General features: G+C 42.1%; 1 protein-coding gene across 1 annotated transcript in view; it reads right to left on the bottom strand.

The window, feature by feature from the left end:
- Positions 1-22: 22 nt before the first annotated feature.
- The window catches only part of LOC147318307 (pituitary tumor-transforming gene 1 protein-interacting protein), a 16,262-nt gene continuing 3,391 nt past the window's right edge, over positions 23-12,893 (bottom strand). Inside the window, exons 4-7 of the mRNA XM_086310191.1 lie at positions 10,508-10,616; positions 9,323-9,388; positions 4,282-4,328; positions 23-413 (exon numbers count right to left, since the gene is read on the bottom strand). Coding sequence (XP_086166317.1) covers positions 364-413; positions 4,282-4,328; positions 9,323-9,388; positions 10,508-10,616 — 272 coding nt within the window. The 3' untranslated portion in view covers positions 23-363. The remainder of the gene's footprint in view (positions 414-4,281; positions 4,329-9,322; positions 9,389-10,507; positions 10,617-12,893) is intronic.

The following is a 12,893-nucleotide window of genomic DNA, read 5'->3' as shown; positions in this document are numbered from 1 at the left end:
CATACATTTAAAACAAACAAAAAAAGCTTAAAGAGGTTTATTAATGAATCGAAACACAGTCATCACTGTTTAATCAACGTATGTACAAAGTGCAAAGATTGATGTGAGAGTACAACATTTAAAAAGAGAGAAAAAAGGTTTGCAAAAAGTTTAAAAACAAGATTTAACGACTAAACACACACGACTGCCTTCATAAAGAATCACAAAGCTAAACTAATTCAGAATATTTTCAATCAGGTTTGACGTCTGAACGAGATCACCGGACAGCTGCTGCTCTGCAGCACTGTGTGGGAGAAAATCACTCCGAGCTAAAAGCAAAGCCGTGAGAGCCGCGGCCCGCGGACGTCCTCCGTTGCAGCTGCTTTACTCGTTCTCAAACTTGCTGTACGGGTGGTCCGTGTCGCCCATCAGACCTGCACACACAACGTGGAGACAAAATGAAAACAGACAAAGTCATGCTGGGTCAAATTCTGCTCCACATTTTCCAGAGATGCCTTGGAGGAAGCATCAGTCTGAGGACAAACTGGGAAATCCATCCCGGATATTCTGTTCACGCTGATGTTTCATTAACAATGAATGCAGTATGACAGCATGTGCTGCTAAACCGCCATCAGCAAGTTTTTCATACACACGATCAATGGAATTATTTATTTCTATGGGCAATGAAAACAACTGCCCACCTTATCAATTTTGTAACCGTTCCTATGGACTTTTATTAACTGCATATTACTGTGTGTGCCATGTCACCGGCAGACATCTTTGCTGATGTCTGTGGTTGTTCTGAATCGGTTTTCTCCTCCATATCTTTGCCGTTTAGAAGGATGTCTGTACTTTGTTTTATGATAACATTAATTAACTATGTTGTGTTCACTAAGCCATGAGGAGCAGACTGGTAGCTAATAAGCACCAACATAACAGAAGAGTGTTTGCAGTCGTTTTTGTTTGAAGCAAACTTTGATGAAATGATTTGACTGGAAAGTTCAGAGGATTCTCTCCTGCTCGGCTTCCCAATATCCCTCATGTTTGGTCCTGGCCTTTTTGTTCTCGTGAGAACATGTTTTGGTGGAACTTTACATGAGAAATGCAGCAGGTGAAAGGAGAAACTAGCACGAGCATTAATAACCGCAGAGTGCAATGAAGGCTCACCTAAATAAGCCCAGTGCAAATAAACAGGCTCACTAATAAAGTCATTTTCTTGCGTCATTTATCTCTGTCCTGGTGTTATTAATTATTTTACTCAAGTGCAGGTTACAGTATATTTCCAGATGCATTTCTTTCTTACCTTTGGTTTAGTTAATAAACGTTTCAGTCAGGCCTGCTGTCGTCTTACACACAAACAAATGATTCCAAGGCTGACTGAAGAAAACAGCGTATTTATTCAACAATGGCTTCTGAGGAGTACGTGGAATAAGTTGGATCAATGCACCTCTAACCTTGATGAAGGCCACAAGCAGGTTAAACTATAAAGTTGTTCTTCATACTCCAAGTGTTACTGAGGTTTGAACCTGCACAGTTCTCCTGCGGAGCCTGAACTTTCCACGTCCACGGATCAATACACATTAAAAGGGACACTCTCGCTGCCACTAAGAAACTGATTAATCGATGGCAGTTAGTGCACAAATACCAAACACTGAATGCGTAAAGCATTTCCAACTATTTCAATATAGGAGGAGCCTTCTCCTGCAGAACGATGCTGTCCTCATGTTTAAGCACATTATGGCCACTGTTGCTGCATTTTGGGTTGATAATGTAACCTGGCGGCACTCCACTGCTGCTGTTTGAAATTTTTTCTTTACATAAGATTCTGATAATAATGCCAATATAATAAGCATGGTGTGTCTTCATAGTCGATGCTCGTTTTAAGCGTGAAAAGTTGATTTCATTCATGATTAAAATGGATTATAGGTTACACGGGCTATTCTCACATTCTACAGCCCTCTAATTACTGGACTACATAAATGGCAAAGTAATGACTTTAGGCCCTAATCATGCTTTATTGCATTTCCACAGATTTAACAAAGTCAGTTTGCACCATCCTCCTGGTGTGAGCAGGTGAAGCAGGGTGTTACCCCAGCAATGTTTCGCCAGACAGGATGTATAACCTCTCCAATGTGATCTGAGTTTAATCCTCAATGCTTAGACATCCTGATCAGCTGCCTGAACCTCCTCAGCTGGTTACATTCTCGAATGTCTAAAGGCGGAGTCGAGTCCTCCTGGAGACTAAGCTGATTCTGCCATTTGTATCCAACCTTCTGTTTGTCACTGCCCACAGGTGCAGCTGAACTGAAAGCTCTTTTTACCAGAGCGGTTCACTACAACACCAATCTGCCAGCCATTCTCACACTCTTCCAGTCGACGAGGGCTTTTTGAAGCAAACTGCAGTGATACAGGATTCATTTCAGACTTGAACCAAAATAAACCTCCAACTGTACAATAGTTAATGCTCATTCAGCGCCATGCTGTAGAACTGTAGAAGTCTAGTGTTCACAGTTTCGTATTATTGTAGAGTCTCTACATGACTTTATACAACACCTTGAAGCAGCAGCTGCTCCCTAAAAATAAAACTTAACTAAATGCAGGCTATGACAGAGCGCTGGGGTTAAACTGCAAAAAGTGAAACGTGTAATTCAAATCTGTGCTGTCTTTCTGGGATATTTTCAACTGGTAATGACAAGAGATCATTTCCAGTTTTGCTGAATAACCTCCTGACCCACCCTCAGGGAATCTTCCGCTGTGTCTGATTTCAAGGAAATAAGAGGATGTGGATTGTAGTTGTAGAGAACCGACCAGACCAAATGTGAAAGGAGAGCAGTCTCTACTAAAGCCCCTGTGGAAGGAAACTAATGAGAGCTGCAGGCCTAAGAAACAGACCACCATCCATCACTCTGTCGTGCAGTCGTTACACTCAACCCACATAACCTGACATCTTACTACAGTGAACGGATGGACAGACACGACGCACGGACACTCGAGCTTCTCCCACATCTACGGAACGAACGAGTCTGTCTTTATCGAGCCGCTGACAGGCCAACCCTTACCGCCCACTTCCCTGCAGAGGGCAGAGCGATGGATTAGAATCAGTGCATTGATTGGAAATAAATAGAAAGCAGTGCTGTGTGATGTTGATACTTCTTCTATACTTTGCTGCAGCGCACACTCGTAGTTTGCTCATGACTCATTTATTTTTAGAATATTTCCTGTTTCACTGACAGCAAAAATGCTCTGATTAAGTTAAAGCATGTGGCAACAAATGCGAGGTAGTGATCAGGTTTTAAAGTTTGACTATTTTTGTACCTTCAGCTGCTTAAAAACAGATTTTATTGCATAAACATTTCAGTCACAACTCTGAGCACCGGAGAGTGGTTGTCATATTTTCCCATGCCTAGCAGGGACCGCTACTTTAACTGCATACAAACACGGAGATTAAATTAGCTCCACAAAAAATAGGATTTGCTTTTAGGTCATCTAAAACTCCTAGCTTTTAATTACAGCACAGCTCAGGCAGCCGTTTATTACACACAAACGTTTTGCTAACTAAACTGGCAAAGCTTCATTTGAGTTCATGGATCATGAAAACATTCAAGCTTTTATTATTGCCACTCTTATTGATGACACCAGCAGCTTAGCCATTATTATGTTGCACTATTGTGTGTGGAGTGTGTCATATCTATTGTAACACAACTGAAAGACCAGCATTAATACTGAATATCAGTATAATAACAATGTTGTCCAGCTCAGGTTAGCCCATGTTAACTGGTGAAGTGGTGAGCTAGACAAATTGGTATGGCAGCGAGGAGAAATGCCACATTCCTGGGATTTTTGCAGGCTCTTCAAGTGAGGGATGGTCTCATGTTACATTTTGTACAGCCGTTAGCGATACAAAAAAGGTGTTTATTTAATAAATAGGAGATAAGTAAAAGATACTGACAGCTCCCCCAGCCTCCTAGCCTATGCACCTATGGCATCAATTTGAAAACCCTATGTCGCCTAGTTCATGTACACCTACAGTGTAGGTTGCTTGGGGACGAAGCATATTCTGTTGAATAATGTATCAGTGGCCCAGGGTGTGGAAATCAAAGTCACTGACACTGAAAAACTCTTAAAATAGTTAAGCATGCATCAGAGACACTGCTGACACACACAGAACAGAGAACACAGAGCTGGCTACTCCGTGTTAGACCTACTGGTCACCTCACCTTCAGTGTACATCAGAGAGGGCTGGAAACAAACACTATGATCAAAGAGGATGAGCTAAAGTCCATATGGAAAGTCTATACGCACCATACTTCCTCCTGATCTCATCGTGGCGTGCCATTCTCTCCACCTTCCTGTAAAAAAAAAAAAAAAAAAAAGTAGAGGAAGTTAGTCAACAGGTCAGGAAGTATTCACTCTGTTAGTGCCAAATACACTCCAGAGAAAGACAACTCTCAAGGTAGAGAGCCATCATTCAACTCTAACTGGGCCTCCATATTTGGATACAGCCAAGTATCCAAACTTTAATGAAACAACATGGAAATAAATGACTGCAACACAGACGTCAGCTGTAATGAGACAATGGGACACCCAGTGAATCCTGAAAACAACTCTGTGGGACAATTCTGAAATGCTACAGATATCCTGCTCCCGACACCAAATCAACAGCTGGACTGAAGAACCTTTCCTGCTGCTTAAAAAGTCTTCACCCTCGTCCTAAGTTCTCTTTTTATCTGCTCTTCACATATTTGTCCGACAAACCCAAACCTACCTGGCCCCATGTGAAAATACCCCGTCTATGCACATCTATATTATATTTCGCTGGTTTATTTTTGTCTAATGCTCAAATTTGTTTGATGATCTAAAAATGTGTGAAAAATATGCAAAAACAAACAAACAAGGCAAGGGACAAATACTTTTTGGCACTGTTGCAGAGATGCATGTCAGAGTCAAGGTTTACGACAGTGTCAGTTGCACAGCAGCAGACATATGCACTCATCCCAGTCTATGTTTAGGGTTGAGCAACTATGTTTTTTTTGCTGGGCTGCAGTAGTCATAGATAAATGTGGTATTTGTTCAGTAACTCTGGACTGAGCTGCTGATGAAGCCGCACTGTTGTAAAAACTTTACACATGACTTGCAGGCAAAGTCTGGGAAAAGTTACCAAACTTTTTCATTAGATTCTGGAAACTTTTGGTGAGTCTGTGCAGTAAATTTAGGTTCTGGCTCTCTGCCTGTTTATTTAGATAATGACCGATTACCTGCTCACAGGCGTCACCAACAAGGCTGCTGAGCACTAAGGAGGCAACTCCGAGTTCAGGTGATGAATGCCATTTCTCCTCTGTGTGTTAGTAGCTATGAGTGTTTTTGGCTCTACTGTTGACTCCAATGAAAAACAGGTTTTACAGAGAACCATGGCTGAAATAGTGGCGATTCCAGAAGTTTCTGCAGCTTTGTTATTTTGAAACAGCTGTTTACATATGCACAAGTTTACAGAGCAAACCCATCAAGCACTTTACTCGCCAAGAAACATTTAAGCTACACTGCACCACAACATTACAAACAGCCAGTCATGATATGTGGGCACTTATGCAACCATCAATACCTAATACTCCCAAATACTTATTATGCACGACATCGTTTAAACAACATTTCAATAAGCACAATAACATTCAGCTTACCAAGTAAGAAAAATGCATCAGTTTGCACTCCTGGCATAAAAATGTTCCTAAATTTTAGCTGACAGTGACTCACAGAGCAACAGGCCTGTGGTAAAGCTGCTCACTCAGCCTTTCTGAGGGGCAGGTTTTGTGTAGTGGAAGTCCAGAGGCCTCACTTCACTTCATCTCAGCTCAAAGACTCTGGTGTGTGGCAGTCGCTGCTTTATTGCTATGTACTGATCTGTGAGCAATCAGGTGGGTTAAGATGTGTCTGCCATCCGTCCCCCTAAGCCACGCCGATGGCCTGTGTGCATCGCACTGACACGTTTACATTCCCTCCACATAAATATGGCTGCATTCAACATGTTGGAGGGAAGACGGAAAAAAAGGGAAAGTTGAAAGAACGTGAGTACTGAGCTTGGCTCACTACACAGACTAAAGGTTTTGAAGGTGCTCGACTTCTCCATCATCACAATACCACTCATAATTTATGAAAATGGGATACTACAAGTGGTGTTGGGGAGTAACAGAGTACATGTACCGCTGTTACGTATTTAAAATACAAATATGAGTAACTGTATTCCGTTACAGTTACCGTTTAAAAGGGTGGTATTTAGAATACAGTTACTTTGCTGAAATAAATGGATTACACGGCGGTACTTTCCTGTTTCATATGTTCGGCTATGTCCTCTCTATTTTTGGTAATTCCACGCCGGTGGAAACCCAAACAAAACACGCATTAAGAGGCTCAAACGCCCGTGTCTCAATCTCGCGGTCATAACGACGTGAAGAAATTTTTTTTATTTTTTATTATTTAATATGAAGGCAACAGGCAGAGTGTTACAGGCATCGCCCTAAAGCATGCAGGGCAGTGTAGTCCGTGCTGCAGGGAGAATGGACTGCCATACCCGTGATGTGTCTGTGAGCGAGGAGGGAGAGAAAGGAAAAGTAGGAGCTGTCACGGAGCAGAAACGGGAGCTGGAAGCATGTAAATATAATAATAACCACTGCAGCCAAACAGAGAGCCTGATGAGCCCAGCTGTAAGTAAGCTATTAAGACTCGGCTGTACGCTGTGTTCATGTTTTCCTCCGAAATAATAAGCTCCGTTGGAGCAGCCTTTCAACACCTCTCTCTGTCTCTCGCTAGCAAAGTTGAGCCAGACAACAAAGTAAAGCTAGTTTTCAGCTACGAGCCGACATGAACCCGACGTATCAGCCAGAGGTCCCCATACTACGGTTCGGAGCCGCGGACCTGTTTTATATACGCGCTGAATAGTTTCTATACGAGATCGCTGCAAAAAGTGCAGCCTTACCTAATGTGCACCTACTGTTACTCATTTATATTAAGATTTAAACATCTAGTTGGTGTTGGTATGGAGAGTAACCTTCAGTAATACTAATAGATCACACAGCAATAGTACATTCATGTAGTTGTAAAAAGCATGATAATATGTTAAGTAATCCAAAGTATTCAGAATACGTTACTCTTGTTGAGTAACGTAACGGAAAATGTTACAAAATACATTTTAGGGCATGTAATCTGTAATCTGTAGTGGAATACATTCAAAAGTAACCTTCCCAACTCAAGTTCAGTTAAAAGTTAAGGCTAAAAGAAACTTTCAGTTATTTGTGCAATCTAAGAAAAAAAAATCTAATAAAAAGGGAACTACTTTAAATTCTTGACGCCTGAGAACTTCATAAATACAAAAGATAATAAGAAAATTTCAAGGCTGAAAAACACCTTCAGCCTTTCGCTCAGACCGGCAACCAACTTCATTTTGCACCTGCTCCAAGTGTCACAAAGCCAAATTCTCTTTTGTTCTTTGAAACAATGTTTCTAGAACCATCTTTGAGCATCAGTATCATGACATATCACAGCTTCAATACCCTGGATGTGTGATCAGTTTAGAAAACATGCATTTTGGCTATACTTAAAGAGTCATATCAACATGAGATTAAAACAAAATTCAAACTGAATACATGGCATAAAAAAGCCTGTGTGTATGATTTTTTTCTCCAGCTGTTACCATGACTCAGCCAAGGAGCATGGACACAAATAATGGAGTAACAGCTGCGAATTTTGGCCCATATTCAGTCCATATTATCATCATAGATACATGAAACTGTATGTGTTACCCCAGCATCATGTCAGTGGATTACAATGAACTTCTCACATAGTATTGTTGTGCATTAAGACTTGACACATTACAACACTTTGGCTTATTGACAAGCTAAACCAGATACAAGCCAACAGGAACAGATCCTGGCTGTTAGCCGACTGTAACATAAGCAGCCTGAGCAGCATGTTACATGGACATGCAGACTTCTTAAACAGCACTGAAACAAGAGGTTCAAGAGATACTTATTAAAATGATTTAATAATTTAGCATTTGATCAGATACAAAATTATAATTAAAATTCTTAGGTAGCTCTCCTGCTACATCAGCATGTGAAATATGAAATATATAGCTGCATGGGTCGACTCCCCGGCCCGCCTGGGCTCGGATGACTCTGTGCTTCAAGCTGGCTCTCCGGAGGCCAAGCAGCACTGTCTACAGGCACTAGTCTCTCTTAGGATGGGTCCAATCTATTCCGAATGTCCTGTTGACAACATGAACTGCATCTATGTAGGTCACTGCACTAACTCCAACTTCAGAGATTTGATCATGCTCACTGCAGGAAACCCTGACTCAATTCTGCAGCACGAGAGAGAAGAGCTCAGAGGTCGGATAATTCATTCTTTCTCAAACACACGAGGCGCACAGTGAGCCACGATGTGCCCAGCACGCCGAGCGTGATGATAAACCACAGTTACTGACCATCTTTCAGCTCGACTGCCCTGCTCACAAACATATCAGCCAGCTATCCTGGCACTGGAAGTAAAGGAACAGAACAAGAAGAGAAGGCTGAAACATTTATGGGGTGCAGGAAGAGGGAAGCCTTTCGGGTCTGCTGACTGCTGGATGATTCTGTTTCTTTGACTGTAGTACACAGGATGTAAACCAATCTATTTATGAGCACATTACCATGAAGCAGCTGCCCAGCTTTGACAATCCAATCGGTGTTCTGGGACGACAGCAGAGGAACCCGGAGCTTCTCCTTTGGGACGTGGACTTGCTGAGGCTGGATGGACACCAGTTGCTCGACTCCCAAACATACAATGAACTCTTTTGTTGGGGGATGATGAACTGTTCTGTTTTAGGACAATTATATCCAAGTCCTACTGGGATATGCTGAAAGGCAATGCCACCCACCACGCTGACAGAATAGGATTCGACTCGTAGGTGTGCGCTTGGTCTGAGATTTGAACCAAGTTCACTTGATATAAAATATATAACTGTTGTGATTAGCATCAAAAATGAAAGACTGTTCATTTCTTTAAAAGCGAGCAAGCCAACAAATTCAGCAGAGGATCAAATAATTACTTGATGCAGCAGTGTGGTGACTGAGAAAACACTGCAGCAGGGTAAAGGAAAACAAACAGTGACCTCTAAACATGTACCTGTAACTTCGTGAGTACGTGTGTAAATATTCTGTAAATAACGAGCAGTGTTTGATCCAGAGAGGAATGACACAGCAAAGATCGGTTTGGAGTTAAATGCAGAGAAAGAGGCTCCTGTGTTATTGAAATAAACACCGTTGCAGACATTTCCAACCTGTGTAGACTAAGGTGTGAGTCTAGGTCTCACCGTTCTTCAGCGCGCTGTCTGATCTCCTCCCTCCTCTTGGCAGATCTCTCCTCTTCTCTGTCAAACCTTAAGAGTGAAGGAGACATGAAGGCAGCATCAGAATCACTGCTCCTCGTGGAACCAGAAGATGACAAAAACACACTTTGGATGTGACAAATGACACGCAGCTACAAACTAACATTAGCTTTAGGGTTACTCTGATTGAAGTTCTATGCATCATTTATATAAGACTCATGAAATGTGTGCCTGAGTGCAGAGAGTGTTTTCTTTTTATGTTCCACAATGAAAATGCCAAATACAAAAGAAGGTTTAACATGCACAAAGTAAAATGCTTGGAGGCAACCCCCAAAAAGAGTAAAACAAGACGAAAACATGACTGTAATTATATTAAATTTATATCTGTGTGCATAACAGTAGTACATGTGAGCTTTCCCCAAGTTTTCAATCACATGATAGACAAGAACGAGATTCCTGCACCCACAGGACTGCAAGTGAGTGACAGGCCAGACTGTAGCGGACTGACATGACATTTTCACCCCCCCCTCCCTACAGGAACAACAGTGAGAGCATGAAAGGAGCTCTACTTTGATTAAAAAGCCAAAGTAATGTTTGCAACAGCAACAATGAGTTGCACCTATACAGGACATGGGTGAAAACCACTCAAGCTTCCACATGAACCATGAAACAAAGTGTGGACTTTGTGGTCTGACAAAGAAACCCCCTCCGTCTTCACTTTGTAAAGACAGTGATAAGATGCAGTCTAAAGACTGAAGGTGAAATAAATACCTGAGCACAGATAACATGACTAATCACTGAATGTTGACATTATCGTAGCATGTGAGCAACCTGGGTTCTTTAGCGCTAGCAGAAGCAGGGATCTTTCTGGTTTTCTTTCACTTGTTTCCTGTTTTTTCTGCCATTATAATGAGTACACAACTGTAAGGAAGTAACTGTGACATCTACTCCAAACTGTTCTCTGTAATCCATTTCAACACTACATGCTGTGTTTTCCTGGACACAGCTGTTGCTTTAACTCTGTAGCAGCCCGTGTGAGCCTGAGGTGAAAAGTGCTCCCATGTAGTGCCCTTTCATCCCGAAAAGCATTGGCCCACTAAGTGCTTTCATGCATCTGACACAGCTTTCTAAAACTCCTGTTACTCAGTTACCTCGGACTTGTAATGTTACCTTGAAGGGCGCTTCTTGCAGCAGCAGCAGCAGCAGCAACAGACGGCAATGGCGAGGAGAATGACTCCACACACCACAGCCATGGAGATGATCAGGGCTTCAAAGTTCACTGAAAAAAAGAGAATTTATTCATTTTTCACAAGAAGATATTCTCACTGGACCACGTGATAAAGGTAACTAGAAGCCATCACACGCTGCCACTGTAATGACAATGTGCTCTACATGTGTCAATGACACCACCTGCTGGCTTCTGCAAGTTATTGCACTGCAAACATGACAAACCACAAACAAGCCTCTCACTTTCCAGAGAAAAAGAGCACAAATGACTTAACCGTATGGAAACTGGTTTTGTTCTGCAGAGGGAGGGATCACGTGACCCCGAAACACTGCCAGAGTGGTGCCCACATTTTGCTGCGTCTTCTCTTTTCCTTTTACAGGACAAACCACAGCATGCACGCATGCGCAGCTGTGGCCTAAAACTGCTCACGTTTCTGTGTCGGCTACTGGAGCTCTGTGTGGCATCTATCGGGGCTCTAATCTGAGCTGCTGTTAACCTGTGATTTCTGAGGCTGGTGACTCGGATGAATGGATCCCCAGCAGCAGAGGGGACTCTTGGTCTTCCTTTCCTGAGGCGTCCTCGTGTGAGACAGTTTCATCGTAGCACTTGTTGGTTTTTCCAACTGCACTCCAAGTCCCATTTAAAGTTTTAGCAAAGACTGACCGACCCTCAGCTCTTAATGTAATGTCGTTTCTCTTCCCTTAGGTTGGTACACAGCTGATAGCTGAGTTCTGCACAACACAACTGATGGTCCCAACCCGATTAAGAAGGCACTGGTAGTGTACGTTCATACCTCAGTATTTTTCATGTTCAACTGTAAGTAAAAACCAGATGTGACATGTCACGTGTACTTTGTCTGTTCTCTCTGGTGTAAATAGAGTTTCCTTCCATCTGAAAATGTACGTGATACAGAAGAGCTGCCAGCTGTCAACACAAAGTAACTACCACCTACTCAAATGACAGCATGTGTCGACTCCATACACGAGGAATATTTACACATTATATTCAACAACATTTGCCTGATGTTAGTGCATCACATTTAAATGCTGTGCCAGTAGCCGGCCCTTTTGCACCCTTTTGGTTTTATAGCTGTTCCCGATTAGCAATAAAGTGTTTGCATTTACACAACTTTCTGTTTGCTACCAGTGAAGTTTGAACACTGACACACCTTACTGCTCCAGTAGGCTCCGTGCGACCGTATCAGTTCTCTTGTTATTTTTAAGACTGAGAAAATTAATAACAGAATTAACAATGGTTTTTTTCCTCATCTGTACTGAATATACATTTTCAGTAGAAACTGCACCAGCATTCAAAGGTTTTTGACACTTATGGGTTAGGCTCTAAAGACTAATTTCACCACTGAGAGTTATCAGCATTAACTCTGGTGAGGTGGAACATACGTCACCGAGGTGTCTGCTCTACTGTGACTAAGAGCAGGGTCTCAGTCATATTTCCTGCATGGTGCTGCGGTTGACTGTGAAAATTTTATGGGTAATTAATACACATAACATAAGCCGGTTTTCACATACGATTTGTGTCAGTTGAATATCAGTTTTAACGTCTTATAGAAACATTAGGTCACGTTAGCTCGGTTACTTCGCTGTGGAGTCTGTTTGGCAGTGTCAAGCTAAACGTACTTTACTGTGTTAGGGAGAAAGAGAAAGATCATTTACTTGTTAAGTTAAAAGAACGGTGGTTTATTTCAGGGGCCAAACATTTGGCAGTAAAATAAGGCAACAACATTATAATTTATAATATTCCAGTTGAATCCCTCTACGCTTAAATTTACAGTTCACTTAGCTCTCACTGTAAATAGATCTCCTGGCGATAAGACAGGCAGTACATTTCTGTGCTACCTCTGTAGTGCTTTTATGCTCACTGAGCATGTCACCTTTGATTTAGAGCCAAACACTTCTGCAAGACTTTATGTAAATGTCTAGAGCCAGGACAGCCTGAGAAACCTACTGCTGTGAATCATCTGTGGTACAGCTGCAAGAAAGAGGTGCTGGGACACCCCTGATGACATATCAGGACAAATTCAGAAAGATATGTGGCAGAGGAGCCGGAGCACCAGCTGGGAGAGCGGGGCAAGAATAGGCGAGCCGTTCTGTGTAGCTGTGGGACCGACTGAAACATTTATAGAGGAATTTCCAGCACAAACTATAAAAACCATGCGGGGAATTACAATAATTAATATGCAGTGGGGAAAAAGAACTGCTCTGCTGAAAAGTAAAACATTGTTTTGATTTTATAAAACACTTTATTTAACTGGGCAGCGAGTTCCTGCTGATGCTGCTGGACACGGACGTACAAAGAGCCACGTGTATG

Source organism: Aulonocara sp. 'chitande type north' Nkhata Bay, linkage group LG11 (assembly GCF_057382095.1).
Source record: "Aulonocara sp. 'chitande type north' Nkhata Bay isolate Kocher_YH1m ecotype deep benthic linkage group LG11, A_spYH_male_GT1.1, whole genome shotgun sequence".
In the NCBI taxonomy this organism is placed as follows: domain Eukaryota; kingdom Metazoa; phylum Chordata; class Actinopteri; order Cichliformes; family Cichlidae; genus Aulonocara; species Aulonocara sp. 'chitande type north' Nkhata Bay.
The sequence above is the reverse complement of the archived record's forward strand: the minus strand, read 5'-3'. Positions and strand labels throughout refer to the sequence as shown.